We start from the raw sequence: 18,751 nt of genomic DNA on the forward strand, positions 1-18,751 counted from the left end.
TGATCCTAGAAAATGCACGTGATCCAACATTTTGAAGTAGTCTGGAAGTCTACTAAAGCTGCTATCTCTTCCAGGCTATCTGTTCAGAGAGGGAAAATGCCTCAAATCTGGTTTCCTCTCCAGATTTCTAGGGCTGCTTCTGTTCCCACTGACCCTTGCTCCCTTTGCATTTGCTTAGTTATCTTGTTGTTCATTTCTGTCTTGTCATGAGATAGGATGTTTGGTGGGGAAGGTCTGTGGGTTAGGCTGGGTCATATGCTGAGTTATCTGGGCCATGAATAAATTTGGTGGATGAATTTGTTTCTGTTGATCTGTGAGTCGGAGATAAGTTTATTTCTGGTTGATTGACCAGTGACTAGGAAAGAAGACACTTAAGTTGCCGAACAATTAATTCAGAGTAACCTGCTAAGCAAGTCAGCAAATTTATGCATGCGGAAATGGTGCACAATTTTTCACTATTCCTCTTTCTTTGTGGCACAATATGGCCTGCTTTGCATGTCACACTAAGGACTTTTCACACTTCCTCTTGTCCTCCTGGGGAAACCCGCTCTTTAGCACTCAATCAGAGCCAACAGCAATTCAGGTTTCCCCAGGATTGCCATTTGTTACGATCTATCCCTAAAGAGCAGGCTTTCCCTTGGAAAGAAGCAGGGCAAGGGGAAAGCCGCTTGGATATGTGCCTAGAAAGTGTGGGTAAGGCAGAAAACTGCTTGGACCTGCGCTTCCTAAACGCAGCATAAGTGGAAGTTGTGTATGAGCCCTAAAACATTATGGTTTATTGTGAACAAGCAGTGCCAGTGTGCTGGTGCACATTGCTGAAATGGCGAGTTCTTCTGATTGCTGAGAATCACAGATGGGGAGAGCACAGGTCTTGTTTGTGGGCTTCCTATAGGCATCTGGTTGGCCACTGTGAAAACAGGATGAAGGACTAGAAGGGCCTTTGGCCTGATCCAGTAGGGTTCTTCCTGTGTTCTTATGTTCAATCTCTCTCCCCACCCCCTTTTCTGCTTCTGGTGAACACCATGGTCTGGCTGCTCATGCCAGCCACATTGTTTCTCTCCAAAACAAACCATGGGTTGAAAGCCAAGGTGGCACGATATCGTTTTGACTAACCACACCAATTAATTTCCTTGTCTTCTGTGCTGTCCTTTCTTCCCTCCCACCTCCCCCCCCCGCCCCAAAGATCAGTATCTTCATGACTCACCTCTCCAATTATGGAAACGATCGCCTGGGTTTATACACCTTTAGACACCTGGTCCGCTTCCTCAACTCCTGGACTAACTTGAAGTTGCAGACACTGCCACCTGTGCAGCTGGCACAGAAGTATTTCCAGATATTCTCAGAGGAGAAAGACCCTCTATGGCAGGTATGGGTCAGCTGCCTTTCCAGGCCTGCATAGCCAAAGGCATTCAAGTAAACGCGCTCAGTGTTCTTTCTGTTTGATTGGCTTGTTTCTTTTGAAACCAAAGCTCCGTAGAGACACTCTATCAGAATAAACAGCTGGTCCAACAATTATGAACATGAAACATCTTTGGAATAGATAGTAGTTGTGCATGTGCAGCAATATTCGAACGATGTGCCTGTTTGCTGCTGCATTCTTCTCTCTAGAAACAGAGCACACCACACCAATCTGGTCCCAGATCTGAAAACTGCAAGTGTGATATGATCTGTTTCTCATGGTTTGCTTTTACCCATCATTATGCTGCCTTTAGAGGTGAGCAGAGCACTGTGTGAAAGTTTTCTTCCGCTTGTAAGGTGCGAATCCACAATACTTAGACGTGACCTTGGAGTACCAGGTATGAAGCAGGCCTAGCATGCTTGCTGCAAAGACAGTGCATCTGGCTGCAATGGACACAACTCATTGCTGGCTTTTGAGGGACCCCCTCCAGTAAGAACGGATTATTTTGATTTGCGGCATGCAAGCCTCAATTTTCCACTTGTTTGATCCCAACACGTTCCCATGTTTCAGGATCCCTGTGAGGACAAACGCCACAAGGACATTTGGTCCAAAGAGAAGACCTGTGACCGGTTCCCCAAGCTGCTAATAATTGGCCCTCAGAAGACAGGTGAGCTCTAACCCAGGGATGCTGAACCTCAGCCTCTCTATTTTGCCTTTGGTACTCTCGCTCAGGCTGTTCTTTTTTTGCCAGCTCTGCTCCACACCCTCCCTGAGCTCTTTTCCCTAGTGTGTCCTTGAACTGTCATTATTATGCCTCTTGCTTGCCTGGCTGTTGGACTGAAAGGGGGGGGGACCTCTGACTTTTGCCTGTCAGGAACCTTTCTCACTGGAGAAAGGTGAGCATCCTAACTGTCCACTGGTAAGCTGCCAGTGGGAGGTTCCCCAAGATGTAATGTAGTTTGGGGGTTGAAGAAGTCCCTCCTGCTGCTGTAGCACGTTGATCTACACCGTGTGCGTGGAACACACCTGCCACTAACATCACACACACACACACACTCACACACAAACACACACGGTATTACAAGGCTTGGAGGAATCCCAAAGTCTGCTGAAGTCTTATAGCAGTGTTTCTCAGCTGTTGTTGGACTCCCATCATCCCTAGCTAGTAGGACCAATGACAAGTGTTTAAGAAACACTGTATATAGCATGCAAGGAGGCCATGGCATGCTTTCTGGTAAGGCAAAACAGAAAAGTGGGAGAGGGGGAGTGGAGTGGAGTGGCTGGGCTCCTGAGTAGAGAGCAATCCGCAGGGCAGCATTTTGCCGCATTTTTGTTTTGCTGCAATCTGAGGCTAATGTAAGATTCCCCTTCCTGCACACCAGTACTTTCCCCAGTGCCTTTTCAACCACTCATAGCTGAGGTGAAACCCCTCGGTATGCAGCAATAGCTAGGATTTTCCAACACAGGATTTTTGAAGGGCTTCTTGGGTGTAAAAATGCATTGCATGCCCTGAAGTTAGCTCAGGACTATACCTTGACAGGGGATGGCTGTAGCTCTGTGGCAGAGCATCCGTTTTACATACAGAAGATCCCAGGTCTGATCCTTGGTGTCTTCCAATAGAGCTGAGAGGCTTCCTATGTTTCTAACATCATATTGAACTGGTTCAAATGTAGCGCTAAGCTGTGGTTTATTAAGTCATGGTTCATTTGATCACGTGAACCCATCCCCAGTGGCTTAACCGTGATTTATGAACAACAAACAAATTGCACCCATTAGCAGTGGAATTTTGTTTTCTTTAAAATAAAACTTGTTTTGCATTAACCATGGCTTAGCGATGCATGCAAGCCTGCCATTGTCTCGTCTTTAGCTATTCTCTGGTGTGAGAAACAACATTTGTGTATTGAGAGATAGGAGACGGAAAGGATTTAGGAGCACCTGGTGAACTTGCAGCACCCGTCCTGGGGAATAAATATATTAAACCTGCCGGTGCTTAGAGATCCAAGAACGTCACACAAGCTGGAGAACAAACATCTGGCAGATGCTTGGTGGGAAAACAAGTTTTCAGCTCTGTTTTCTTTCCCCTTCTGTGAAAAGGTACCACAGCTCTCTACCTGTTCCTGGGGATGCATCCTGACCTGAGCAGTAATTATCCGAGCTCGGAGACCTTTGAGGAGATCCAGTTCTTCAATGGGCATAATTACCACAAAGGCATTGACTGGTAGGTTTCAGCCCCAGTGCTGGGAGGGTGGGAAGCTGCATTTTGGGCTTACAAGGGTGGCTTGCAACATCAGCAATATGGAAGTGGAAGCCTTTTGGGGAGAGTCCATAGCTCTGTGGCGGAGCATCTCCTTTCATGCAGGCGATTTGAGGTTCAATCCATGGTTCAGTATCCAGGTAGGGCTGGCGAGCTGCTGCTACCAGTCTGTGTAGACCAGTCTTTCTTAACCTTGGGTCTCCTGATGTTCATGAACTACAACGCCCATGATCCCTGGCCACTGGCCATGCTGGCTAGGAATGATGGGACTTGTAGTCCAACAACATCAAGGAACTCAAGGTGTAGACAATACTGAGCTAAATGAACCAATAGGATGACAGTGTGTGTGTGTGTGTGTGTGTGTGTGTGTGTGTAATTTTTATTTTCAAAGTTTCAAAAAGAAAAAACAAATTTTTTATATATACACACACTAGTCCATATCAGTACCTTTATGGGGTTCAGTGAACTCCTGGACTCCCCCCCCCCATCGCTTCCACGGCTTCCAAAAGTTATCTTCCTTTTTTAACTGCATCTAATTGCATTTATCCAAATTACTATACTTCAATTTTATCCTTTGTCATGTTAAATTACAAGTGCTGTGTCAATCCTGCTAACGTTTTTAGATTTTTACAGTGTTCTTTAATATAGTCTATAAAGTTATGCCATTCTCTATTAAATTTGTTATCCTCTTGGTGCCTGATCTTCCCAGTCAGCCTTGCCATCTCTGCATAGTCCATCATCTTCATTATCCATTCTTCTTTCGATGGGGCACTTTCTTCTTTCCATCCCTGGGCAAATAACATTCTTGCCGCTGTCGTCGCACACATAAACAGTACTTTCTACTGTAGGCTGACAAGGTATAAAGCAGCTTCCTATGCGGGATTGCTGGGGTGCTGACCACCTGCTGTTTGCCCACCCAAAAACAAAGTCCCAGTGGTCTTACTCAGTGTAGGGAAGCTTCCTAGGCTCATGTTGGCAGTCTGCTCAGCTGACGCGGGCTCCGAAAGGACAGATGCCTAACATGTGTGGAAGAAGCAGGCAGTTTTTAAAATTATTATTGTTTTGTGGCAGCAAGAATACACTAAGCTCAGGAGGCTGCCTACACTGCTTTGTTTGCAGATCATCGAAGTAAGCATGAAATGCAGAACTGGGTGTGCATGCTTGATGCACTCTCCACACTCAGAGCAAGCACCAGTGATTTCTGCTCTGTAAGCATGTTTTATTCGGCTGGGTTACGCTGTGAGAAACCACAAAAGAAAAGTACACTGTGTCTAATGTGTTTTGCACACACCTCACAACCCCTCTTCTTTGCTGTCCGTTGCATGACCGGGGCAGTAGTCAACAATTGACAACCCCCACCCCGTCCTGGCAATCTGTGGTAGTTAAAACTGCAGTTGAATGAGTGTTAGCCTTCTCTATAAATGTATTAAATCTCAGTCTGATAATCCTTTGATCTAGAAGAGCACATCTCTAATTGTACAATAATTGTTGACATAAACAGTAATGAGCCAGATGCTTTAAAACGGATGAGATTCCACATGGCTTGATAGATTTGGTCTTGGTCTGGAATATCTCTGAAAACAGGGAACCTTTCGGTATGTCCTAGTACTTCCTCTATTTTTTTAAAAGGACCTTGTAGAACAGTTGGCAATGTCAGGCTTGCCAATCAGAAGGTTGTGGGTTCAAATCCCTGCGACGGGGTGAGCTCCTGTTGCTGTGTCCTAACTCCTGCCAACCTAGCAGTTCAAAAGCAAATGCAAATAGATAAATAGGTACCATGGAAGTAGGAAGGTAAACGGCACTTGTCATGGTGTTCCATTGTGCCAGAAGCAGTTTAGTCATGCTGGCCACATGACCCAGAAAGCTGTCTGTGGACAAATACCAGCTCCCTCAGCCTAAAAGCGAGATGAGTGCCGCAACCCCATAGTTGCGTTTGACTGGGCTTAACTGTTCAGGGGTTCTTTACCTTTTACCTTTAGAAGAGTTGGCTGAAACCATTTCTGTCCTGCCTTCATCAAATGCCATCTATCTCTCCCTTTCTGCCGCTGACATTTTTTTAAAGGTATATGGAGTTTTTCCCCATCCCTTCCAACACCACTTCTGACTTCTACTTTGAGAAGAGTGCCAATTACTTTGACTCAGAGGTAGCACCCAGGCGGGCAGCTGCACTGCTTTCGAAGGCTAAAATAATCACCATCCTCATTAATCCAGCAGATCGGGCCTACTCTTGGTACCAGGTAAGCTGCTCTGTCCCCTCCCCTCTGTCCTATATTTTTGAGTTTGGCTAGGGTATTGAATAGTTGGGCTGGAGTTAAGTTGTACATAAATTTCTAACTGGCAGGAAAAATATCTGCCGTATCCTGTTCAGGACAGAACAGTGTTTTGCATTGATATAGATTGTTGACATTAGGGTGTTTTTTTTAAATGAAACTTGTGCACACAAGCTGTCCTGCATATAGATGCCCAGGGATGCACTCTTAAAATGTGTGTATTTGGTTGCCACATCCAAAACAGCATTTTAAAACAACTTCATAAAATTACCAATGGCAAATTTGTACAGGAAGTTCAGGTGAATTATTAGAGTTATTTTAATTTATATCTGTTTGTAGATTTTTACAGTCCTTATTGAAATTTATTTTTTGGGAGTAACTCATACATTAGGTAGAGTGCTGGACTTTTGCTATTTTGGGGTTGGATTCCTTCACATACCAGAAAATCCAGGTTGAACAAATAAAGTTGATTTCGAGCTGTTGTACAACGATCCCCCTCCCCATCCCTTTGACATTTTTGCGATAAGGAAAGTGTTTGGGAGATGCACTGGATAACACTTGCTTGGTGCAACATCGTCTTATCTCCCCACAAACAAATCAAGATAAATGTTTAATAAACAGATCACCTGGAAGGGACTTTAGACTTCACAGATGCACCTCCCAATAACCCCAAAACTTTATTGTGTCCATCAACTTTGTGAAGCTTAGTGCTTCTCATTTCAGAGACAAATTAAGAAGTTACAGTAACTGCACCCAGTACTCAGTTTTCCTTGTCTTCTTCATCTACTGCACCCTACAGGCAATATTAAGACGCTCTTGTGTCTTAAAGATTCCCCTTGCAAGAAGCCTCCTTATGGAGAGTTTGATATCTTCTCTTACCCTAGCCCTGCTTATTCCTTTGCTTGCATTGGCACTGGAGTGTGACAGGGCTGTTAAAGGATTTATTTGAAATTATTATTTGAAATGAGGTGTTCTGACTAGAGCCTCTGTGGCTTTTTTTCTTTCCCCCCCCTTTTGGTAAAACTAAAATGCTGTCCACTTAAAAAACAAAAGCATCAGCGAGCACATGATGACCCAGTTGCCCTGAAGTATACCTTTCACGAGGTGATCACAGCTGGGCTTGAGGCCTCTCAGAAGCTCCGGACGTTGCAGAATCGTTGCCTAGTACCAGGCTGGTATGCTAGCCACATTGAGCGGTGGTTGAATAATTTCCATGCTAACCAGGTAGGAAAGACTCTAAATCTCTATATTATCAAAATATAGTGACTGTGGTTGCTGTAACACATAGGGATTCTCCTTGGCTTTCATGACAAGAACGTATGAAACTGGAGTGTTTCAGAAACCACTTCTGCATAGACTGTCGTAGAGTGTTTGGATGCAAGGGATTGGTGGGAGAAACCAGCTGTGGAACCACCAAGGGAAGAAGGCTCAGAGCCCAGGGAATGGTGGTGGGAGAACAATGAGTGGGCAGAGGGAGAAGACTGGGAAGAGGAGATGTCAGAAGCTGAAGGGGTAACAGGGCTCAGTGAGCTAGGACAGTCTGTGGCAGAGAGAAGTCAATTGGGCAGAAGCTGAAGCAGGCGAGTGGGAGGAGGGAGGCCAAGAGGCAGAGATAAATCAGACTGGTGAAGAGTCACAGGTGTCTCCCCTCTTCCCCTCCTGCTACGACAAGCTCCCCTTTCCCTGCCCCTCTCCCAGAACCAGAAGAGGGCTGAAACGGGTGGAGCAGTGACAGGCTGCATGCAGACACTGTCTCCGAATGCTTGGGGAAAGCCCTGGAAAAGAGGGGACATAGGTGGTTGTGGGGAGGCAGGGACTGGAGCAAGACCATTGGGAATTAGCTGCTGTGCTCATTAGTCCTGACACTCAGCCAAGTCTGTGGAGATCACGTTTTTGCCGTAAAGAATTAACTCCAACTTTGAACTGCGTGATTACTGACCGGCAGGCTCTGTAGCATAGGCTGACTTCCATGCTGTCCTGGTTAAAAACCTGTAATGAGGAGCCAGTTGAACTCAGATATGTGGCTCCATCCTGCACCAGTCCTTTCTCCCTCTGAAGTCAGCTGATAATGGGGGAAGGAAAGAGTTATCACATGGCCCCCACCCAGGTTGCTCTGCTGATCGTAAAAGAGCAAAAGATGGAAGTTATGCAGAAGCACTTCCTGTGCTGATCTGGCCCATTATTCTTACTCCATTAAAAATGTAAGAGGGTGTGTAGGAAACTCTAGTTGCCTGCCCTCAAATCCCCCCCCCCCCATGAATTTCCTTGGACAATAAAAAGAAATCCATTTAACAGGAATATGTTGAGAACTCGTCCAAAAATCCTTCTGCAGATGATAAAATGAGAAGACCTCTTGGGCTTGGTATGCCAAGCACTTAAGAAGAAAAGAAACGGCAGACTTGGGATTTTGTATACTGACTAGTTTAAGTTTGTATCTTGTGGGCAGCTTATATATGTGCGTATAAGCATATGCTTATAGTTATGAGTATGCTGCTCTTGACTGTGAGGAAGGTCCTCCAGGCCCCCTCAAGGCAATGTTGTAGTCATTAAAGATTTCATGTCAAAGAAAAAGCCATGCAAATGAGCCACAGAGACGCTTATATTGAAAAGCCTGTGCTGTGGTCTGCATTTGAAAGCTATTTTCCGTAGGCAGAGGTTCTTGTGCAGACTTAATGTGCTGGGAGAAAAAGTGGTGATTCCGTGCTCACCCTCTTCGTAGCAATCTTATGCTCATTTACACTGAAAGTAAGCCTCGCCAAACTCCAAGGCAATGCAGATTTAGAAGCAGGCTTAAGGCTGTTGAAATCAGTGTTGGGTTTAGGCCAGATGGGTTTGCTTTTGTGTAAATATATTTAGGAATTGGCCATAGGCCCAAAGGCAGGATATCGACTCTTCCTGTTTTGAGTGCATTAGGGTGTTAACCACCTAACACTTCTCTTCTCAAGCTCCCTAATGGCTGGTGCTGGAAACCACCAGTCGCGTCACTATTGACATATTGTTGCTGCCTGGTATATTGCAGTAACTGGCTCTCGCTCTATGGAATGTGAGGCCTAGGTCTTCAAATCAACCTGGTACTGCTAGGAACACTGGCATATTTTATACTACTATTATATTTATATTGCATTTATAATTTCCCTATTAAATTATTTCTCTTTTGCCATTTAGCAGCCAGGGTTGAGCAAAAATGTGTGAGTCTTTAAGATTTGTGTGTGCAGATGTACAAAATATGTGTGCCTACTTGTGATTACTGTGGTTTTCCACTACTACTACTACTACTACTACTACTACTACTTTATTTATACCCCACCCTTCTGGCTGCGTTACCTGCCCTGTGCCCTTGGGAAGGAGTAGAACAGAAATAGTAATCAATAACATGTATTTGCATATTACCCATGCATAGCTTCCATCAGTCTCCAACGAGGAGAGAAGCTAGGTCACTCCAGTCTTCCACTTTGTTTCCTTACCAGTGCTTGGGGGACAAACTACTTCTGGTTGCTCTGAGGCTCTGCACCTTGGAGTGGATTTGATTGTGCTTTGAAACAGAGTTGAACTCAAGGAGGCAAATTTACAGGGCTCATTTTCCTTTCAGATTCTTGTTCTGGATGGCAAGCTGCTACGCACAGAACCAGCCAAAGTGATGGAAACAGTCCAGAAATTTCTCGGAGTGACAAACATCATAGACTACCACAAAACTCTAGCGTGAGTCCTTCACATTTCTTCCCCTTGAGCCAGTCTGGGTCCTTAATGTTCTTTTCTACCTGTTGGGATTGATTTCTTTGCACAGAGTTTGTTGCATAGATCCTGGCTATTGAGGAATTGATTTGAGAGGCCACTTTAGGAGAACTGGGTTGTTGACCACATTCCCTTTACAGATGTAGAGGACCCTGGAACATTGCAAGCCTGCCTTTCTAAGGAATACAGGGGCCTGCAGTGGCTACAGATAGGAGAGAAATAAATTAATTCTGTGCTTGTTTCAGTAACAATAAGGTTTGTATTCTGCCTGAATCTTCATTGCAGTACATTCAGAAGATGCAGCATCTTCCTGTTCTGCTCAGATTTTTCTGGCGCTCCGTGGCAGAGCTTTGTGTTAATTTATTTCTCTTTCCTTAATCTGAGACCCAGAACCTATTGCACAAATGTGTGTAGTTGTAGCTTGAAAACCACGTTGGATGAAGGGATTTCAAGAAGAGTCCTAGCTCAGCAGTATTTTGCATTGCCCAATATATATATAGCATTGTCATTTGAAATAATAGCTGATATGAAAAGAAAAATAAGCAAAACTTGTAAGCGCAAATGGCAGCAAATGCTTTAAAAAAAATAACAACTGCTTCTAGTTTCAGTTTAGGGAATGGGAATTATCTAAATTAAGGAAGAGAGACAATTTAAGCAGAACTACAACTCCTGCACCAATGCTTAAAAAACCCAAAAAACCCTTGATACTGTATGATTAATATTTGCTTTGTCTATTAAAGTACAGAAACCTCTCTGTGTTGTCCCCTGGCTATTGAGGCCTCCTTGGAGGTTTTCTCAAGTCAGAAATACTACTATGTCAAAAGTGATAATGGGATAATTTCACATAATCATTGCCTTGCAAAACTACTACTATAATACGGAGCTTATATTGGACTTGGAAGATATTGTTTCCATATGTTAAAATAAGTATAACTAGTTTGGCGCACTTGTAAAAATGGCTAAATAAATTCAGCCTGCAGTGTAAGAAGCTGAGGGCAGTTTGGGTAACGTCGTTCAGTCTTTGTGGTTTGCCTTTGCAGGTTTGATCCTAAAAAAGGATTCTGGTGCCAACTACTGGAAGGAGGGAAAACCAAGTGCTTGGGGAAAAGCAAAGGAAGGAAATATCCGGAGATGGATTTAGATGTAAGTATTTGAAATCCTCTCAAGGTTTCTGGACCTGTGGGCATCTTGATGGTGCAACTGCTGATCTCCAGAGTTCTACACAGCATGCAGGCCCCACCCACACTTGCCACTAGCGTTGTGAAAACCTATACGCCACTATTCTTCTTCTTCTTTGGCGATCACTCGTAGCCGAGTAAGATTGTCTTCCATAAACACGGTTTTAACAATGAGTCCCTAAGTGATTGTGGAGGACAATTCTGGATCCACACATCCTTCCACAGTGTGGACATTTCTTTCTGGGTGGGAGTTGATCATTGTGTGGATTTGCCAAAAGCGCCTTCCTCTTAGCACGTTTCTCCCTTGCATCCTGAGTTCGAGTGTCTTCAAAGCCCATGACACCTTTGGTAAAGGCTGTTCTGCAATTGGAGCGCTTGCAGGCAAGTGTTTCCCAATTGTTGGTGTTTATACAACATCTTTTAAAATTTGCCTTGAGACATATATACCACAATAGTGAGCATCTAAATATGGGAAATGTGGGCAGGGCCTGATCATCACTGGATAAAGAGAGACGGATTTGCCCATGTATTTCCCAGTCATACTTTCAGGTCTGGAAATACCTACGTTATCAGCCCTGTGCCAAAGTGGTTCCCCCACAACCAGGCCTTCACTGCAGAAGTGTGGGATCTCACCATGGGGAAGTTAGCATGCTTGCTGGGAGGAGCTGGGTCAACATGACATGCTGCTGCCACCCTTCTGTGTCCTCTTATCTGTCAGCAGTGCAGATGGGATTTAACTGTTGTTTCAGGGGGCCCTTTACGCAACTTATTGTTAAAGGTCTAACCGTTAAAATGTAAACATGTAAACCATCTTACAGGGAGCTGTAAAAATTAATGGCACCTGTTCTGTGAACACTTGATGCTAAGCCTAGGCTGACCTCTGTGTGGTACCCCTGTGTCCCAGGGCATGGTCTGCAGACACATGGGGTCACCATTTTGTTTAAGCTGGTCTCTTTGTGATTTGTGCCTGGATGAGTGACTGGCTGGTGTGGTGGGGGGTGCTTAGAAAGGCAGACAGCCCAACAGAATAGGAGTGGGAAAGTATGGCTCTCCCTGAGTGAACCACCCACCCTGCTGCCACCTTAAATATCCCCCATGTGCCAGCCCTGCCTGGTCCCAGAAGCTTTCCTTAGGTGGCAACTCCATCAGTGGTATTCGCCTTGAATGGGGATGGACTTGCCAGTGGTTTCTCCCTTCTTCCCCACCACTGCTTTGAAAGCCCCAGAAGATTCTTGCAGTGCATTGATCCTGTCTTCCTCCTGGCATATCTCCCTCCTGGGTTGAACTGCAGTTCCTAGCACCCCCAATCCATTGGCATCTTTTTGCTGGAAGTTTTAGTTCAGCCTCCATGAATCCCTGGCAGAAGAAGGCACTGCCGCATGCTGGCAGTAGAGAGGCAGCTTCTGTTGTGTGGCCCAGTCAAGCACCGAAACCGCACCCCTCTTTCAAGGGGTTTATATATTTGATGGGAGCCACCTGAGCAGGCTGCTTGTCAGCTGTCCCCTCTGATGCGGCACGTCCGTTGCGTATTAACACAGTTTTTACACAGTGGCACCTTAGTCATTATTCTTTGCTTTCCTCCTCTTGCAGTCGAGAGCGTTCCTGAGGGACTATTACAGGGACCACAACATAGAGCTATCCAAGCTCCTGTACAAAATGGGCCAGACTCTGCCGACGTGGCTGAGGGAGGAACTCCAGAACACAAGATAGCCACTTCTTATCTTCTGTATTGAGCAATAGTAGAATGAGTCCGTGCGGAGGATCTCGGAACCTGTATGCCGAGCCAAAAGGATGTGATAATGGTGTGGGATGATATACACAACCAGGGAAGAAGCATTTTGAGCAATATCCATTCAAGATCATCTGAGGGAAATGGGGCAGCGGGGGGAAATAGCAGGCCCATTCAGTTAAATGCTGTAGCTTGGAAGAAGACGACCGTCTGAGACCAACCACCTGAGTTGAATGACTTCGCTACACACCTTGGCCGAAGCCAGCTCTACAGTGACCTCTTCCATCTTCCCCAGGAGTGCTGTGCTTTACCGCTAGTGTTGAGGTTGCCCCCTGTAGTCTGTGATGCCACTTCCTGGCGAAGAGGATCTGCTCAAGGATCTGCTCTTTCTCCGCATCTGAGTCCCATCACCTGAAATAGTATTACAGCAAGCCAGCTCCTTCTCAACAGATGATGGAGAAGGAAGAAATGAAGGACTGGCCGGCAGCCAGGGGGCTTTGCTTAGTAACAGCTCCCGCCCCCATGGAAGTTTGGAGAAGGGACCGCGAGGGCAGTATGACCTTGGAGCTGGATTGGGGAGTGCCCCTGCTGCAAGCATGGACCTACTTTATGCAATTTGGGATAAAGCCCAGACCGGACTGGGATGGTGTTACTCAGTAGAGTTCTTAGCTGAAAGAGGTGGTTTTTTTATATATATTCATGGTGACTTTGAAAAAGACTATGGTGCTGGCAATACTTAGGTTATACAAGATGGATTTCCCACTCCCCTCTCTCCTCCGGTCTTCTTATTGGGGGATTTTTAAGAAGGGTGTGCACAGGGGATGGGAGGGGGATAAGGATGGGGAAGACGCACACATCTGTCCAAGCGAAATCACTCCAGAGGGTTATCTTAACATGCCCTCATCCTGCACCCCTGCCTGCAGCCACAAAGTTTTTGTGTGAGTGGTGGTTCCTGTGGTTAAAAGACTGACGCCATTCAGTATCCTAGCTGCTCTTCGCGCACATGGCCCCCCCTCCCAGCTCATGAAAAGGAGGCCTGGGGTGTACACGACAGCCTTGGACTGGCAGCTGCCAAAAAAGGTTACTTAAGAACTTTGAACCGCTTGAGCACTAAGATAAAACAGTATTTTAGTAACTTTCCTTTCCCAGCCAGAACTATGGATGCCGGAGTTTGCATTCCAGATTAGGTTCTTTATTATTATTATTATTTTGTCCCTTTTGTCGCTGCAGAGAAAGGCCATGGATTTGGCTGAACAGCCTGATATTCATGTTTTCTATTGCTGCCCCAGCTCAGTGGCCAGGGTTGATGGGAGTCCCAACAGGAGTTTGGAGGGTACTGGGGTGGGGAAGGTTGCTGCGGAGGCTGGAGACATTAACAGCATCATTTCCCTCAGCTTCCCTTTCACTGGTTTCCCCAGCCAGGTGCTTCTCCATCCTGCACACGGCCCACCTAGTGACTCCCAGTCACACAGGGCCTGTTCTTCCCCCTGACACTGTGCCTGAGCCCCATCTAGCGGATGAGTCGAGAAACAGCAGATGCCTTTCAGCTCTACCTTTTTATTCAGTGTCTTTATTTAAACAACTGTAACCAGTAAGGAATATGCAACTGCTCAAGAAGAAAAAACGGAATTGGAGATGGTGACAGTGGAGGGTTACTCATGTTGAGATGATGCCTCTTCTTCTTCCTGATTAAATCGTTTCTCATGTGGCCTTCTACACTACGGAACTTTTGACAATGGACCCAAGCTACACTGACATTGAAGAGACCCTTCCTTCCCAGGAACACCTACCCCCTTTTCAAATAGGAAGAGCAGAGTAGTCAGTACGAAGGCTTCATACTTTCAGAAGTGGCCCTCTTGGATCTGCCTGTTTCTCTCCCCCAACTCCCTGTTCAAGGAAGCTCCTTCTTCCGTGAAGCCATGTGCTAGGATATAAGCAAGAGAGCACTTTCTGTTTGTAGCAATATGGGCTGTGCCGCGTGAAGGTTGCGACCTCTGCCAGGTTATGCCACGAGCGATGGAGCCAAAGCAAGACACCTCTGCATTCTAAATACTGATCACATAGAAAAAAGGGAGAGGATAAGAGAGAGCTTGCAAAAGGGGCACATGAACAGGGAGTGCAGAACCCCGCCTGCTGCAGGTTTTTGTCTCCTCAGCTGAGCCCCAATATCAAAAGTGTGCTTACCTGGGAGAAAAGTGCTTTCAGTGAGAGGGACTGAAAGGAAGTGAACCGTGGCTGGGAAAGGGCGCTGTGCTCTTTTAAAACGCACACGCCCCTCTTCCTCAACTATTTCTTGCATGGTAGGAGCGGACCCACATTCAAATAGCATATGCTATAGTCCTGTCTAGTCTAGCCCTGTGTCACCTGCATGTGTCCTATGTTGAAGGGTTTTGAAACCTGGAATTTGACCAAAAAATCCCCCCTCCCCTTAATCTGTGGATTTCTAGCTATTGGGCACTTTGTCGTTTTAAAGGGGAGCCTTCATGTTAGCAATAGATCTGGCAACAGGAGTTAGTATTTGGACAAGTAACCTTTATAAGCATGCCCCCCCCCTTTGCCCACTGCTGGTGGCAGTCTTAAAACCTGAAGCTCAGGGCCATCTTTCCTGCTCAATTAAATCTAGTGGTGGTGTGCTTTGTGAGCACTACAGGTGAGAAGCCATAAATAAGCTTAGGAGTGCAGTTGAACTGGGGAAGTAGGCTTGCCATGGGAATGGTAATTTAACCAACCAAACGAGTAAAGTAATCTGCATGTGGGACAACTGCTCCTGCTGCTGCAATTCAAGGCCCTGGTGAGTTAATTTTGGGCAGATGTCGGAGTGAATGAAAGTGACAAGACACACAGAATGCTGTCGTAGCCTTTCCCAGGGTTTGCAGCCTAAGGCACAGGGCCAGAAACTGCTATCCTCTACAAATTTAATTGCTACTCAGATTGAAAAAGGACAAATCTATAAAGCAGCAGAAGCAAGGAAGGCTTGGCTGCAAAATTGTGGCAGTGGACGGGGTGGGCAGTTGCTGGGGTCTACAGTCGTACCTTGGTTTTCAAACAGAATGCGTTCTGGAAGTCCGTTTGACTTCCAAAACTTTCGGAAACCAAGGTGCGGCTTCCAATGGTTTCCAGGAGTGTCCTGCAGCCAATCAGAAGCCACGCCGGATGTTCAGCTTCCAAGGCAAAGCTCGCAAACCGGAACACCTACTTCCGGGTTTGCAGCTTTCAAGTTCCAAGTTGCTCATGAACTAAGCTGTTTGAAAACCAAGGTACAACTACTTGGTTGGTTTTTCCACAACATGCACTGAATATTTGCAAAATGGTTCAGTGGGGCTTTTAGAATTGGTTAAAAGGGGTGAGTACATGCTCAGCCCAGGAGTTTTTCCATTACCATAACTGATCTCTCAGCCTTTTCAGTAAACACACAGAGAGGGAGACAGAGACATAAAAGTTGTTACTATTACTATGTTAGAAGTTGGAAACCCTCACTGCAAGTCGCCCAGAGATCTGCCCTTGCATCCTGATCTACCTTTTGCTCACCCCTGCTCTAGGAGACTTGCTTTATGACAAGATAGCATCCTGGGCCTTTCTTTCTCTCATAGTTTCCACATAGTGTATTGACCTTGCTGCAGCTTTGATGCTTGTTTAAAATCAATCCTGTTGAAGGCAAAAACAAACAAACCTGTTTTAGTGTGAAAGTTTCTGCAAAATAGTACCCTTCCCTTTATAGGGGAAATATTCTTTACAGCTGAAGCCCAAGAGGCTGTGAAGTCTCCTGTCTGGTTCTTGACCCATGCCCGTCTGTCTAACATCCAGAAAGGTCAAGCCACAGGTTTAGATGCTAAGTAACATGATAACCATTGCCTTATTTATTTGTATGAAGGATTCGTATGGTGGCCCTCACTAGATCTTCAGGAAATTGCTTTAACAGGTAATCTGCAGAGGCAATGGTAGCTGCAGCCCAAAAGTTTGTCCCCATTGCAAATTTTGTGAGCAGTGTGCACACAAAAAGCAGCAAAATGATGCAGAAGTTTTGCTTTTGTTTTTTTACAAATGCATTTTGAATTTAGCTCCTGAAGGTAGCTGTTGTGTCAGGTTCAGGCATCACATGGCCAAAGCGGTAAATGCAAAAAAAGATGAAACCTTTATACATGATCATTGTTCAAAAGTATTAATTTGTCCTGCTCCCAAAAGCTGGTGTGGTTTAGCCTATACAGTGTGAGGAGAAATCTGCCTTTGCACTGGTCAGCAACGTTCATAAGGCTGAGCAAATGTCAGGCATCTTGTCAATATCTGGGTTTTTAAGGAGGACAGTTGTTTTGTTACTGGGTTTGTTTGGTTTGTTCTTTATAAAAGGACGAGCGCTCTGAAGATTTTTATGTTTTGCATGAGATTCTGTATGGCTTCCCATGGGAAAGGGGGTATTTTCTTGGTGGGAAGGGAGGAAAGGGGAGGGAATACATTTAAGAGTCTTTCTCCCTTATTTTTAATCTGTACTTGAACTCATTTTGGGTTCAGAAAACTGTGTCACTAATGTAAGGTCCTGTTGAACTAACTGCTAATAAAATGGGGTTGTCTGTTTTTAGATCATTTGTGTGGGGTCTCTTCATGTGTGTGTCTCCTCTCTCTGCTTTTGTGAAATGGAAATGAGGAACATAACTTTATTTTTTAAAGGCTCAGCAAATCAATGTTTTGGTTTTGGTTTTCTTTTTTTACAAGGACTAGGACTCTCAGTTTCTGTTCTGCAAGTAACTTTCTGTGTTCACAAACAGGAACTTGAGCAAAGTCCTGGCTAATGGCACTGCAAAACTGCAGAAAGTATTACCACAGAGGCATTCTAAAATAGCATCAAATCCTTTTCAGTGATGTGCAGGCTACACAGCATACTGCAAATCAGAGAGATAATACAATGCAGCACTGCAGCTTCCCCCAACCTGGTGCCTTCCAGATATTTTGGACTACATGAACCATCATCCCTAACAATTGTCCATGCTGGCTGTGTATAATGGGAGCTGTGATCCAAAACTTCTGGAAGGCACTAGCTTGGGATAGGCTGCTCTAGAGGAACAGTCTAGTTCATTCATTGGACCTGGTTTGTTGAGTGTAGTACCATATATATAAATGAAGATTGATACTTCCCAGTTCTGACATACTTTCATGGGAACTCTGATTAACGTATGATCCAATGCAAAAACTGCTAAAACCAGTGTTGACATAATTGCATAATATACAACAGTAAAATAATTACCATCAATGAAATAGCCCAAAAAATAGATCAGAGGTTTATTCTTTTAATTTTTTAAAAAACGTTTTAAAAAGTTTCATTCCAACCCTTTAATCTTTAGTTTTCAGCTGAGAATTTGAACACCGATCAAGGTTCAGTTACAGATAGGTAGCCGTGTTGGTCTGCCATAGTCAAAACAAAACAAATTCCTTCCAGTAGCACCTTAAAGACCAACTAAGTCAGTTCTTGGTATGAGCTTTCGTGTGCATGCACACTTCTTCAGATACATCTGTATCTGTATCTGAAGAAGTGTGCATGCACACGAAAGCTCATACCAAGAACTGACTTAGTTGGTCTTTAAGGTGCTACTGGAAGGAATTTGTTTTGTTTTGACCGATCAAGGTTTTCAGCATGTGATCTTTGGATTACCTTGCAATGGATTTTGAATATTTTTTGTGGTTTTTTTTAAAAGTGAATCATTAGAATAGCCGAGGTTTTGTGAGCTGTTAATGGATGCATTCTGCCAGAAGGTGGCAGTATCAGCTTTGAAACTGGGATCCAGGTGGCAGGTAAAATAACGCTCGTAGACAAGTTATGCTTGCCGTGGATTCATGATAGATGCTGGCTGAAATATGACTGTGAGGGTGCAGCTGTGTAGCCATCAGTTTGTGCAAAGTGGTTCTCTACATACTTGCAGCAATGTCAACTGCACCTTTGTAACACCCTGGTGATTATATTAGTCTGGCGGAAGTTTCCCCAACAAGAGGCATCACTGCACACATGCTCCCTCACTATTGCATTCCACACAGTTGCATTTCAACCAGCAATTCATATGACTGGTTGTGCAGGTGCAACTCCCTTGTACAGTGGTACCTTGGTTCTCAAACGCCTTGGTACTCAAACAACTTGGAACCCAAACACTGCAAACCCAGAAGTAAGTGTTCCGGTTTGCCAACTTTTTTCGGAAGCTGAATGTG

At 45.0% G+C, this 18,751-nt stretch overlaps 1 protein-coding gene across 1 annotated transcript in view; it reads left to right on the plus strand.

The window, feature by feature from the left end:
• Positions 1-17,135, plus strand: part of NDST1 (N-deacetylase and N-sulfotransferase 1) — a 28,936-nt gene extending 11,801 nt beyond the window's left edge. Inside the window, exons 7-14 of the mRNA XM_081851428.1 lie at positions 1,184-1,366; positions 1,970-2,066; positions 3,494-3,617; positions 5,716-5,890; positions 6,977-7,147; positions 9,513-9,622; positions 10,696-10,798; positions 12,424-17,135. Of these exons, the coding sequence (XP_081707554.1) occupies positions 1,184-1,366; positions 1,970-2,066; positions 3,494-3,617; positions 5,716-5,890; positions 6,977-7,147; positions 9,513-9,622; positions 10,696-10,798; positions 12,424-12,543 (1,083 nt within the window). The 3' untranslated portion in view covers positions 12,544-17,135. The remainder of the gene's footprint in view (positions 1-1,183; positions 1,367-1,969; positions 2,067-3,493; positions 3,618-5,715; positions 5,891-6,976; positions 7,148-9,512; positions 9,623-10,695; positions 10,799-12,423) is intronic.
• Positions 17,136-18,751: the final 1,616 nt, after the last annotated feature.

This window comes from Podarcis erhardii (assembly GCF_964252035.2).
Source record: "Podarcis erhardii genome assembly, chromosome: 2".
Lineage (NCBI taxonomy): Eukaryota > Metazoa > Chordata > Lepidosauria > Squamata > Lacertidae > Podarcis > Podarcis erhardii.